The sequence below is a fragment of the Dermacentor andersoni genome, chromosome 9 (genome assembly GCF_023375885.2).
Source record: "Dermacentor andersoni chromosome 9, qqDerAnde1_hic_scaffold, whole genome shotgun sequence".
Lineage (NCBI taxonomy): Eukaryota > Metazoa > Arthropoda > Arachnida > Ixodida > Ixodidae > Dermacentor > Dermacentor andersoni.
The window spans coordinates 110,219,321-110,233,805 of record NC_092822.1 but is presented as its reverse complement, the minus strand read 5'-3'; the positions used below and the strand labels follow the sequence as shown (position 1 = coordinate 110,233,805).

The following is a 14,485-nucleotide window of genomic DNA, read 5'->3' as shown; positions in this document are numbered from 1 at the left end:
CTGCAATAATAAAACACTTTTAAAGATGTTCGCCTCTCTCTCTCACCCTGTCTGCCTCTCCCTTCGCGCACCGTAGGGTAGCCAACTGGGCTCTTGACTGCTTAATCCCTGCCTTCCTTATTTATATATATATATATATATATATATATATATATATATATATATATATATATATATATATATATATATATAAGAGGATCCTTTAAGGAACATTTTATAAATACGTAGCAACGGAGAAATAATTTCTTTTTTGGCAACCATTGCATTGATTTTGATGAGACTTCTTGCATATAAAACAAAGAGTTAAGATCCAGTGTATCTAGGATGCAGATATTTTTATTTAGATTGTCATTGTTTTTACAACGACTGTTCAAGGTTGCGAAATCCGGAAAGCAACTTCAACTATCAAGTTTTCAGCTGTCTATTTCAGTAATAAATAATGACATCGCACTTCTGAAAACTGCACCTTTTAAAACATCTAAAGTGGAGAAATTTGATTTATGATACACCGCTATATGAAATATATCGCTATTTGTGAGTAGGACTTTTGTAAAACGTACGTAAATACTGTAATAATTTCTTATAAGCTCGTTCGTATATCAAATTTGTCGACTTTGGATGCTTTAACAGGTGCACGTTAGAGAGCTGCGATATTTGTTTTTGGCGCAAAGCTGTGGAATTGCAAACTTGGTGCTTCAACTTTTCTGAAATTTACTATTTTTCATAATTTCTTGGAAAAAATTCCACTCTAAACCCCGATTTCCTTCCTACAGTGACTAGAATTTAACTTATTCTCTTGAATGCAGCAGATTTAATTCAAATCGGTATCGCGGTTGTCTCACAAGAGATAAAATTTTCATTCATCATCAGCCTATTTTTACGTTCCCTGCAGGACGAAGGCTTCTCCAAGCGATCTCCAATTACTCCTGTCTTGCTCTAGGTGATTCCAATTGATACCTGTAAAATTTCAAATTTCATGACTCCACCTAATTTTCTGCCGTCCTCGACTGGGCTTCCCTTCACTTGGCACCCATTCTGTAACTCTCATGGTCCACCTTTCATGGTCCACCCTTTTTGTCCGGCATGGTCTGCCCAACTCCATTTTTAAATGCATAAGCATTTGTATGCCTACCCAACGAGAAAAACCGTCCGTCCCGTAAGACGATCGCTTTCAAGATAGCGTGAGCAGCAGCGAGCGAATTCACCTTCGTGCTGCCTCTCGCTTTATCGCGAGCTGCGCGGCGAGAGCACAGAGCACAGGATGCTGCCAGAACTCGCCGCTCTGAGCCGCCATCGCAGATCACTTTCAAGATTGGGGCGTCTCTCTTCAGCGCGAACTGTAAGCGGCGAGAACACAGAGCACACGAAGCTGCCACAGTGATCAACACCTACAGACGCCACGGCCTTCCAGCGGCCACATGTAGAGACTCGCCTGCTGTTCCCGGTGGGTCCCCAGCTCCCTGCACTGCGAAGCCTGCTGGAGTTTATCAATTCCACCGGAATAGACACTCCGTAAGCGTCCGCTACAACGCTGGCAACATTACTGAAGACTGCCACCTGTCGCGCATATATTGGAGTCTATTAGGCCACATCCTCCCTCTTTCGCTATCATCTTTCACTTCCCACTCCCTCTCCCCTGACGACGCTTCACCGTGCTCTCTCACGAGTTGCAGAATCAAGCGTCTTTCCTTTCTCTAGATCACTATCATCTATCATCAGCAGTCGGCGCTCTGTCGCCATCGCAGATCGCTTTCAAGATACGACCCTCGCGGCCGCGCCAGACGCAGCCGCCGTCGGAGTACGGTTGATTGACCACCGTTGATAACGGTTCGACGCGGATGGATAAGGTGCTAAAGAGCGATAACGGCTTATTATAAGGGGAACGTCATCAGCCCACATAGCGACGCCACCATGCAGTAGTTTGCTTTTTACGTCATCAATTTACCTTGCGCCGTCCATAACAGTTCGTGTCACCGCAGATCTGTCGTTTATACTGGTTGGATCAAGTTTCATACCATTGATAGTGACACCGGGCTGCGTGGAGATGAGCAAGTGGCATAATGCTTACGGATGCTTAGACAACTCCCAGATGAGTTCGTTCGTAATTTCTTTTTTTCTTCTTATAGTTAACTAGAATCTCGACTATCACCCTTTGTTCTGTGATCCACACCGCTATCTTCCTGTCTCTTAACGTTACGCCTAATACTTTTCGCTTCATACTTCTTCGCGCGGTTCTTGTTATAGGGCTTTATTAGCCTTCGAGTTTCAAGCTTCTGCCCCATATGTTAGCACTAGTAAAGTAGATTGATTGTATACTCGTCTCTTCAAGGACAGTGGTAAGCTCAGAGTCAGGATTTGGTGATGTATGCCTTACGCACTCCAACCCATTTTTTTTCTGTAAATTTCCTTCTCATGAGTACGTTTATCTAATTCAATTACTCACAGGGGACCATGTGAGTAATTGAGCTAGATAAACGTACTCCTGCACAGACTTTAGGGGCTGACTGGCGATCACGAATTTTTCCTTTCCCAGGCTATCGAACATTTCATTTGTCTTGCATATATCAACCTTTAACCCTATTCTTAAACTTTGTCGATTAAGGTCCTCAATCGTTTGTTGCAATTCATGTCCAGTGTCGCTGAACAGGACAGCGTCACTTGCAAACAGAAGGTTGCCGACGCGTTCGCCATTGATCCTCACTCCTCAGCCTTGCTAGTCTAATAGCTGGAATACTTATTCTAAGCATGCAGTTCTAAGCAAGCAGGCATAAAACATTTACGGGTGCAGAACGCATGAGGCCTAGCTCGGCAGACGGCATCAGCTAGACCGCAAACTGAAACGTAGGCCCAATCCGAAGCCTGTTTAGCGCAGAAGGAAGGGCCCACTGAGAAATGAACCTCAGCAGAACGCAGGGTGAGGGGGTACATCTTAACGACAGCGTGAAGTGCGCAAACACTTGCACGTGCAACTTATAGAGCATAGCGTACGCAAAACATGCGAAAAGACAGAGGCATTTTTGGCTGGCTTTCAAGTTTTTTTGCGTGCGCTATAAGTTGCATGTACACCTGTTTCGCCCTTCACGCTGTGATTAATTACTAAGTTAAATTTGTTATCTAACGTAACGTAACTCTGCAATTTGTCCTGCAAGTAATGTCCGCATCTTCAAGTAATCCTGGCGATGTGACAGAATTGCGATGTCTACCACCGGAGATAATAGCATCAGAGAGATAGTGTCTTCGTGTCTGACTCATTTCTTGATAGTTAGTATCTACTCTTATTTTTCATGGAGAAGCAAGGTATCTGCATGTGGAATCTTTGTAGATGTCTTCCAAGATAATTACGTGCGCCTCCTGTACTTCTTGATGAGGCAATGGCTCCATGACTGCTGGTATCTCTACTGAATCAAATGCCTTTTCATAATCTACGAAAGCCGTATAGAGAGTTGATACTTTACTTAAAGCGCAAAAAAAAAGAGAGAAAGAAAAACGAGGACACAATATGAAGGACAAGGCAGGACGAGCGTTTTTTCTTTTTCCTTTCGCCAAAATTTCAAGTCTTGTAACATTTAGAGAGGTTGATTATACTCCACAGATTTCTCATTTACCTGAGTGATGAGATGGACGTAATCAATTGTAGAATATCCCTTCCCGAAACCAGCTTGTGCTCTTGGTTGATTGAAGTCGTTGGCCTCATTCTATTGAAAATTATCTTGGTGAATATTTTGTACCCTACAGAAAGCAAGCTGATGAGCCTGTAATTTTCCCATTTTTTACGTCTCCCTTCGAATGGAAATAGTGTATAGTTGGCATTCTTCCAGTTCTCTGGTAACATTTTGAACTCGTGAGGCATTGCATATAAAGGGCCGCGAGCTATTCAAGCATGATATCTCCTCCATCTTTGATTAAAGCGACTGTTATTCCATCTTCTTCTGCCGCTTTTCCCCGGGTCATGTTTTGCAAGGCCATTCTAACTTCAGTGTTAGTTATAGAAGGGGCCTCTGTATTCTGCTGAACGCTACGTCCAATGAAGGTTGCCTGGCTGCTCTGGGTAACATTAAATAATCACCACCACATTGAGCCACCAGGCAATGATGTCAAAGAAAGCATAGGTGAAATTAACTGTATTTTATAATTGAAATATCGCAATAAGAAGAAGTTCGGCTCTCCCTGTTGACATGTTGCCTTTTCGCCCGCTTTCATTTCCCCGTTGTCTTGTTTCTACGTTTAATTTTAAACACTATATAGTTGATGTCTGTCGTGTTTTCCTTGGCTTCATTGTCCGTTAATTGGGTACACGTAAGTGTGGGAAACGGGCATTAAAGGAAGTGACTCGTGCGGCAATTACCAGCAACCCGCTTGCCGAGTAGAAGTAGAGGAGGAGGTGGGGGGAGAGGTGGAACGCTGCTGGTGATCATCCAGTCGCGTCGCCCGCTAACTCGGTTCGCACAGCGTTCACACAGCGTCGCATGCGTCCGCGATGTCGTGCGACCTCCGGGACGCCGCTCCACAGGCGTGCGAAATCGCAGCGCCACGCGATCACCGAACTCTCGCTGCAACGCGGCGTTCTGTACCAACAGTTCCGCCAATCAAAAACCGAGGTTCGCTTCCGTTGACACTCTATGCATGCTTTGCCGCCGATCGAGTACAACGCGCGTGTGCCACGCGGAACTCTGAAGCCTTCGCTGCCGTTTCGAAAGGAGAAGTGAAGGAAACTGCGCCTCCTATGCATCCCACGGCGGCCCGCGATTCGGCGCACTCGAGAAACTTTCGCGAGCCAGCAAGGCAAAATGTCGCGTCGCAACAAAAAACACGGCGCTGCAGATTTCGGTGGCAATGAAGACGCGTCCCCCCAGCCGCCGTGGTGGACCTTGGGAGAGAAAGCGGTACTTTTATGCAGCGTTAAAACGCGTTGGATCAGAAGACACGACCAGCTTGACCTTGTAGGAATGCATCGTAGCGCCACAATACGAGAGACTAGCAGCGAATTTCGGCGACCGAACGCTTCCCGCAAGTTTCTACCTCCATCGCAAATTCGTCGTCGTCGTCATCATCATCATCATCATCAGCCTGGCTGCGCCCACTGCAGGGCAAAGGCCTCTCCCATACTTCTCCAACTACCCCGGTCACGTGCTAATTGTGGCCATGTTGTCCCTGCAAACTTCTTAATCTCATCCGCCCACCTAACTTTCTGCCGCCCCCTGCTACGCTTCCCTTCCCTTGGAATCCAGTCCGTAACCCTTAATGACCGTCGGTTATCTTCCCTCCTCATTACATGCCCTGCCCATGCCCATTTCTTTTTCTTGATTTCAACTAAGATGTCATTAACTAGCGTTTGTCCCCTCACCCAATCTGCTCTTTTCTTATCATCCCTTAACGTTACACCCATCATCGTTCTTTCCATAGCTCGTTGCGTCGTCCTCAATTTAAGTAGAACCCTTTTCGTAAGCCTCGAGGTTTCTGCCCCGTACGTGAGTACTGGTAAGATACAGCTGTCATACACTTTTGTGTATGATCGTGTGTTATACCCAGCTGTTATACACAGTGTATACGCTATATATATATATATATATATATATATATATATATATATATATATATATATATATATATATATATATATATGAAGCGGTCTGCACTGGACGCATGACAGAAGACGAAGAAATGGGCTAGAGGAGAAGTGAGAAGGAAGAAGTTGGAATAAAATGGCGGACGACACCCGTCTCACTTAGATTATGTCATTTAATTCTGTTGCCGTTCTAGTTAGGAACGCTACAATATATATATATATATATATATATATATGCACACGTCAAGGTCGCATAACCGGTCAGAAACTGACATACTCGGTACATCTCTTTAAAAACTCTCTCTCAAACGTGCCGTACCGGCAGACTTCGATTCCGTATAGTCACATGGCCTGAACGTCGCCCATCTGAATTAGTGGCATTTTAACATTTCCTCGGCGGGCTACCACGCAGATTATTTCTGCCACTGCAAATAAGGTCGTTAAAGATAAAGAAGTGCTTCCTCTCAATATTCAGTCGCGCTGAAAAAAAAGGAACGGTACATGCAACAGCACGGCGGTTCCCTTCAACTACGATTGGCGATTGCATGCCAGGTATAAGTCGGTCAACGCTTATGGCCGCAGATGGCAATTAAGCTATCAGGACATCGCAGCCGCATCGTGCTGTCTTATCGGCGGGGAATGAGGCCGCCGACGGCGGCGCTACATTGGAATTATTAGTGAAAGAAAGCTTAACGAGTCTGTGGTTTAGAACAGTGAAATACTACTAGTGGTGCAAAAAGCTGGGAACGTAAAGTACAGGTTTTATGGCGGTACATTTCAGGGCCAATAGGCAGTTTTAGTTATACGTAGGTAGAGGCTTTGCGTACGTAGAGCTTCTACGTGTCAGCAGTGCGCATGCGTTGAACGTAGCGGGCGCGCGCGCGTCTCACGGACGTACGTGAGATTCAATTCTTTGCGTGCGTTTCTTGCGCACGTAGACAGCTTCGCGCGGGAGTTCGCAAGATCACGAACAAGCGATAGCGGGCTGCGCGCGCGCAGACGGCTCGCATCGAAACGCGGCGACAGGATTGAATTGGCTACCGCCGTGTTCACATTTCCCGATAGACGTAGCTACGGGGCCCCTCTTGGCATGCGTCGCGTACGTGTAGCTAAAAGCGTTTCAGATGGCGTGCACGTAAGGTACGTAGGCTTTTCACGTTTGCGCACGTGAAGCCTCTACGTGCGTGTAACTAAAACTGTCTAGTGACTCGTTAACGCGAACTGCGGGCCTCAAAGGGCGATAATACAGGCGCTGAAGGCGAAAGTGACAAGCTTAGAGGCATCCGTCGCCACCCTGCATGCTTCGAAGGGGATTCTCATTGTATCCGTCCATTAGACGATAACGAGCGAGTTGGTCCTCACATGCGCAGCGTAGCAACATCGTTAACAGTGTACCGAGACGTACACTCTTAAGCGAAATTACACCCTTTTGCCACACAAAGATAATCGTCATCTGTCTTGTCCGCCTTTCCTTTCTTTAACGCGCTCGAGCCCGTATTTCCACGTCACGAATGGAATGCCAAACTCTATGGGCATGCGCGTTATCAGCATGAAAGAGCATTCTCGACAGAAAAGTTGCGAGTTTTCAAGGAAGGAAACGCAAGCAAGACGGATGACGACTATCATTGTGCGGAAATGTACACCCCAAAGGGTGTACATTTGCTGAAGAGTGTACCGGGGGCGACCGATCCGAACGAGTTTTTCATCACAATTCGGAACGGAGGCCGCTCCGCTATTGCACAGCGAAGGTTTGTGCGCAGCGCGGGAGCTTCATGCTTCAATAAACATCCTCGCAGAGTCAGTTCATTCGCACAGTTTTATTCGCGCACTGTTCCCCGTGAAGGCGACGCCGGGGTCGCTGTGAGGCGCGGATTCGCTCCCAATTGATTCGTCAACAAACAAAGCGCACTCTGCCGAACGGCGATGGTCTGTGCACTTTTCACACACGCGCACACACGCACTCATCACAATGGGGTAGAAAAAAAAAAAAGAAGAACGAGAAAAAGAGGAGCGTCGATCGTACAGCAAGCAGTCCCTGCCGGAGGGTGCCTGCCGCTACAGTTTGCAGTGTTTTTTTTTTTTTTTTTCGTTGAACCAGAGCACACATTTACAGTAAGGGTCCTATAGCGGGGCCGTCGTCGCGTATCACCGCCGAGAAATATGTCGACCCGTTGTCAACACCGTTGTCAACAGCGTCTGCTGGGCAGACGCCTTCACTTCGGAGGAGACTCGACACGTCTGATTGGCAGCACGCGCCGTTTCCTTTCTCTCTCTCTCTCTCGAGTCCACAGACAGTGGCACTGTCCTATCACACAGGTCATCTTTGGCATGGTCACTGGGTCGGGGTGTCGTCTGTTCCGAGCCACACACACACACGCGCGCAGCCCTTCACATGTAGTGGCGAGAGTCGTTGGGCATCTTCTCGTTGATGCAGAAGTGCAGGCACAACATCCACAGCGTGTAGAAGATGAAGTCCTCGAACAGGTACGTGTCCAGGAACAGGCTGCGGTAGCCGCAGAAGAACAGGCTGTACATGCAGTCGGTGGCACTGTCGAACAGGTCCACGATGCGCGACGGCTTCGTGTCGTCCGGGTCCTTGTCGGACTCGCACGACATCTCGCAGCACGACATCACGGACTCGTCTTCTTCGTCGGCAGTCTTGGCCGCGACCTGCGCGGAAGGAATGAATAAAAAGCCATTACCGTCTTTATTTCTCTAGACGGTTGTACACTCTAACAACAACAACAACAAAAAAAAAAAAAAAGCAATTACACTTTTTGAGGCGTATCCTGTTGCTAAACCACAATTGTAATCTATATTAGGTGCGTTTCCTTTCTTGAAAGCTCTGTGCTCACTACTTTCCTGTGAAGAATGCTCCGTCACAGTGAAAATGCGCACGCTGTTCGGGACCTGGAAGCATCGGGTGCGCGTCATTAAAGAAAGGAAGCTCACGCAAGATGGATGCCGATACACCTGGATAGATGAACGGGCCCGTACAAAGGTGCAAAGTATGCATGCACCGCGTTGTACGCTTTACTCGTATATTGCTTTTTTTTTTCTCCACGTACATCTACGTACATTTTCTCTGCATACGCACGTAGTAAGTTTGCTGTAGCACACCGACCGTGTCGACTTGGCCCACCGAATTTGGAACGGCCAATCACTGCCCTCGTGACGAATGCGCATCGCAAGGGCAAGGCGGCACGTGCAGCACTGCACGCAATTAACTGCAGCTACTGCTTCTCGGGACGGCACGGGCGACGGCAACAGGCTGGGGCAGTCCCGGCGGTCGCGCGTTCGCCGCTTCCTCGTACACGTTTCCCGCATTGTTCTACTTCTCGTCTCCTCGCCTGCGCGGAAAAGTGCACAGCGACGGGGCAGTGACATCGCATTCGAGCGAGGCCACGTGCAAGAGACGAGCTCATCCCCTCCCTCCTGGACGCGAAAACAAGGACCGCGTTTCACCGCGTATACCGTGCAGGAAGCACGTCGCTACTGCCCTCGCTTGCTGCAGAGACTCCAGCAAACGCCTTAAACTAGAGGGAACTATGGCGCTAGTATCTAAGCGAGCTGCAAGCACGGCGCTTAAGCCGTCATGGCAACAGTGGTAACGGTGGTTGGTGCATACATTTCCCGAAACTTCGTTCTGCTGGCTTCAAGCGGCCTTGTGACTTTGCAAGTTATTCATAATCAACAAAATTTTGTGTTATATACATGCAAGAATCTAGAGTAATTATGCATGTGCGCAGAGTCCTTGTGCGTTTAGAAATGTAAGACTGCTCCAGAATTTAGGCCGGTCAAGGCAGATAAAGCGCAGTAAACAAAGCGTCAAGAACGCCCGCATGGGCGACGACCAGAGAAGTCCATGTACTGACCGTCGTTCCAATCGCAAGTCGACTGTTGCAATGTATATGGTGAAATTTTGTTAACGCATAAAAATAGCCTACAGTGTTTTTTTCTTTTTTTTGTAAGGAATTCCACAGTAATGGCTTTAGTAATTTTTTCGTCGGATTTGAGGAATAACAGCGTGGCACGGAAGGAGTTTACTCGTTTCACCGTCAAGAACGAATTACGGCTATAAAGTACTCGGCGGCGAAGGATGCGGATCAAGTTGAACCAGCTGGAGTTGATTATGATGTTATTATGATTATGGTGATTATTATTTCTCGTTCGAGGCCGGTCGAACAACAACAACAACAACAACAAAATACCCGGAACGATACATCACAACAGTTTCACGATGTATTTCTCGCCCTATCTTTAGTACTCGGCCGGCGCACGGCATCGAATCAAATTTGCGACATCCGCATTCAGCGGCAGAGGGTCACACGGTTGCCGAGTGGCGGGCCCGTCACGTTCATCAAAGATTCGGCAAACGCGTCGCCCTCGTTCGCAGAGGAAGCGTCGGGCTGGTCGAGCGACATCCCCGCCGGCGAAGGCCGCTCGCACCTGCTCACGAGAGAAGCTTAGTCGCCGTTCTCACGCTTTGTGCAACCGCGAAACCCGACGAGTCACTCTTCCAAACGCGCCTCTCGTAATTCGTCGCTCAGACGCAAACTCAAAACACTACATTAATCACCATCGCTTTCGAAACGCGTGGGCTCCAGCGGCCGCACGATCCGTCATCGAACGGTTTCTGCAAGGTGCGGAAGTCCCAGAAACGTTTAATCGGTAACAAATTCAAATGAATCGTGACAGGCTGTTTAAAGGAAATGCGGGGAGAAGACGGAACACGCTCAGCCAAGTTGCTGCACCTGGAGTCGAGCTGCAGCGGTGGCGGTCGGTTTACACGATCTACAAGCACTTTGGACCGAAGTTTTTTTTTTTTAAACGTCTTTATAGGAAGCGATTTATTCGCAATGTTATGCGCACCCTTCTCAGCCGATCATTACGTAAAAGAAAGCTTCGATTACCTACATGAAGCCAACATAATTATATAGCCTGTCATAGCTGCTGAACGTCGGTGATGAATACAACACGCAAGGCTACTAAAAAAAAAGAACAGTAATCAACAAATAATTATGTCCACAAATGCTCTTTTCCACTGATCAGCCGCATACGCTAATACGCCCGCCATCGATCGGCATTGTCTGGTATTGCTAGCGTAAGGGCTTTACCATTTTGCCGTTCTTTCTTGATTATTATTATTTCATTTCGCTCGTCAAAACACGTTGTATTGCGCGCGGCGCTTCACAGGACTCCAGCGCTATCACACACGCACAAATCCACGGCCGCGCTAACGCCCGCAGGGTTTCTCCAAGCATAATTCTCATGCGTACCAAGACTGCGGCAAAACAGCCAAGACAGGATGAATGTGTTCAGAACCGCTGGAAACTTTGCGACAGACTTCAGCTACTGTGTTTCCTTCTCGACGAATCGAGCCGATTTCCTCTATCGCGCTTTGCCACACTAGCGCGACAGAAAGCACCGTGTTCTATTTTTTTTTTGTAATTTTATTGACAAAATGTCCTCAGCGATGCAGATTTCCTACCGGCCGCGGTAGCTTATAGCGCCTATATGACGTTGCGCTGCTGGGCTCGAGGTCACGCGTTCGATCCCCGCTGCGTTTCAATGGGGGGGGGGGGGGGGGGCGAAATGCAAAAGACGCTCGTGTACCTAGGTTTCGGTGAACGTTAAAGAAACCCAGGTGGTCAGAGTCTATCCTGATGCCTCGTCAACTAAATTTACGCGGTGCGGCTCGTAACCACACCGTGGTTCCGATTCGTAAAACTCCGGAATTAGATTTGTTTGCGCAGATTTCGGTAGCACTCCGTTCTGTCAGCGCGGCATATTGCAAGCGCCTCGCGCGTCGTTGCGGATGCCGGCGGCTGACTCCTCGTGCGGTGAGTCATCGCGGCAAGGCCGGTTTCGGCGGCGCCGGGCACGTTTTCGCAGCGCGCTCTCTCTAAACAGATCTAGAAAAGGATTTGCCGGGAACCCCCTCAGTACGTTGGGTGGCAGCCGTCAGTCAATGATAACCGGCACGGTCTGTGTTAGAATCAACTTTCTCGTCCATCCGTTTGCTTTCTTCTTTCCTTTTCCAGCGACAATTTTTTATTACGAAGAAAGTATATTTTATTACGAGACAGATATACATTCATTTGTTGAGACGAATTCGCCCGAGTCATGTTTCCCTATACACCCGTCTGTGCGATTCATTTTCTTTTGTACACGCACGCCACCACCGGCGTCTACATTAAAAAAAAAAAAAAATCTTACCCAATCGATCACTGCGCTAAGTAACTCTGCTGCGGTAGCCTTCGCGCGACCTAACATCTACAGACGACCGACCGACAGTTCGTTCATAGAAGCTTAATTACTATATTCACCCGTTTACCGGCGGCAGCCGTCAGCGGCTTTTCTTTTTTTTCTGTCCATACCCTTTCAAAACGTAACTAAGCTTGACGCGTGTAATATTGCGATGCACAAAGGCGCCGCCGATTCTTCGCTGGGCCGGAACGGTGCCCGATCGATATCGGAGTGTTGTCATTGCAAATTCTTGAGAACGCAAAGCGGTCACGTTAGAACCTCTCGCATTGCGGCGGTGACTCGGAGTCGCTGCAAATAGCTTCTATTCAGACTCCTTTTGTTTTTCTACAGCGCGAGAAAGCTTTCCGTGAAAATAAACACCAGTGCTCACTTTGCAAAACCGCTCCGGAGCCCCTCATCATATTCGCTAAACGCACCACAGCGCTGTTATCCGCGCAAAACGGCATTTCTTAGCAAAGCTTCGATCGGAATACATTGCGCCGTGGAACGTGCTGTCAGTAGGTCAATGGGCGTTGCGACAGTTTACTTGCAGCATACTAAGACGTGTTTGTTGCAGGCTGAAATTATGGCATCGAAAAAAAAAAGCAAGAAATAAAAAGCACCACAGTAAAAATTCAATATCTCAATAGCGCACACTAAACAGAGAATACGGCAAAAAACCGAGACCCACTAATGATCTCCCGTATTCAAAGTTTTATGCAGGCAGTTTTTTTTACGCATCTCTAGTGTGCATACTCATGGTGACTCAGCAATACGGTATGTGCTCAACTGTGGCTTTCTTTTTTCTTCTTTTTCTCACGCCTTAGTTCCCTTCTCGCATAGGTATATACTCCCCGGGAATTCCGCGACAAAACCGATTTTATTCTCTGCCTAAGAATGTAAACTGAAACGGAGGGCTGCAGACCAAACTTGACATTCCGAAATTACTTGTTCGCTCGTCAACTTCAGTTTGTGCATCCGAATCGCGAATAAATTCGGCATTTTTTCAGAGCTGCGGTAGGGATGACGCAACGCGTTGTCCACGCTCGAGTTAGTCACACGCACTGTCGCCCGCTTATGTCAAGCGTCGCCCCATTGTTCACGCGTCTCGAGAAGAAGGCCGCCCGCAATTATTCTCTTCATTCCCGTCTCTCCCACACGCTTTGTCGCGCGACGTCTCATACCACCACATCCCTGCGAAGGAACGAAAGTGTTCGCTGCGGCGCCGGTCCTTTCTTCTTTATTTAAGGGGGAGGGGCTCGCTCACTGAGCAACTTTCGGTGCTTCCCAACCGCATCCTCCGGGCTGCGCCTCTTCACTACTACCGGCAGATGACTCGTCGGCGTCAACTCGTCGAGATCGCACCGCCCGACTCGCTAGATTCGCCTACAAAGGAACGCGAACAGCAAACACGGAGACCGGTTTCTTGCCGAGCTAGAAAAGCAGTGTCTCGCCACGAACGGCGAGCCCTTGGCATATGCACAAGTGTCGACGACTGCAGGAAAAAATATAAAGGAGAAAAAGAAAATGCAAAGGCTTGCCGAGAGCCTGGCGGTACCACACGCTCATCGCGCGTTGCTGCCAACCAAGCCGGCTGCGTGCGTAGGCAAAGCAAGCAGGACGACAACGGCAATTTCTTTTGTTTTGGAACGAAGCTGATCCGCTACGCAGATGTCGCCCGGCGCGCTCCTATCTGTACGGTGCGCGTTTAGCGAAAAAAGCCAACTGCCTTTTCAGGCGAGTCGTCTCGCCGACCTCCAAGACCTTCCTCTGCAGTCCGTTTCGAAAACTTCGGCTGACACCACGCAAGCAACAGCCACAAGCTACTGCGTTCTTCGTAGCCGACGTACGGCGTACGCTTTCGGGCTAGCGACTGCGGCGAAACTGCCTCCGCCGGTAGCCAGTCTCAACCGAATAGCCTTTCCACACGAAATGCCAAACGGACAACGACGTATGCGCAGACTCACCGTGTCCTTCTGTTGCTTATCTTCGCACGCCGAGTCCGGGGCTTCGCACGAGCTGAACACGACCGCTTCGGGTGCCATGGCTGCGGAGGGCGGCTCTGCCGGAACGGCGACGGCAAAGCAAGCGCTACGAAGGAGTCCGCTTCCAGGGCGTCTTGCGATGAGGGGCGCGCTCCGCACGGACGTCGATTGCGGAGTGGCTGCGACGGGGCGGCGCGCTATCGCGGCGGGCCAGCTCGCTTTCTCTCTTACGTAACCGGCCGTGACAGCGGTGGCTGGGCGTCTGACGAGACTGGCCGAGGCCACCGCCACTCGCTTCGTCTAGCGGGTGGCGAAGGAGAGGAAGGAGGGGAGTCGCCTTTCCCTTCTCGCGTCGCGGTTTTCTCCTCTCTTCCTGATTTTGCTTATATTTTGCGTTTCCTCCGTTCGGGCCGGTTTCCCCTCTCCTCCCCTCCCTTTCTTTTTTCGCGGCCGCATGCATGTGGTGCATCTGGTGCCACTCGTCGCGTTCTCGGGAAGACCGGACGACGTTGTGCGATTCCATGCCTTCGCGAGTCCGCGTTATGCACGCAGCTGCAGCGGAAGTTCCCCCGCATGTGGTCAAAGTTCACGGTAATGATTTTGCCGCGACGACGAGCACAGAACGGCGCCGTCGTTCCCATAGCGACACACAACGCGAGGAAAGGGGTATAATTTCCATTTTGCT

General features: G+C 49.0%; 1 protein-coding gene across 1 annotated transcript; it reads right to left on the bottom strand.

Annotated features, from left to right (window-relative positions):
* Nucleotides 1-7,363: 7,363 nt before the first annotated feature.
* Nucleotides 7,364-14,090, bottom strand: LOC126528508 (uncharacterized). The gene is made up of 2 exons (XM_050176384.3): nucleotides 13,783-14,090; nucleotides 7,364-8,236 (listed from the first exon to the last, which is right to left on the bottom strand). The coding sequence occupies exons 1-2, from the start codon at nucleotides 13,858-13,860 to the stop codon at nucleotides 7,955-7,957; spliced, it is 360 nt and encodes a 119-aa protein (XP_050032341.2). The 5' UTR covers nucleotides 13,861-14,090; the 3' UTR covers nucleotides 7,364-7,954.
* Between the last annotated feature and the right edge of the window lie 395 nt (nucleotides 14,091-14,485).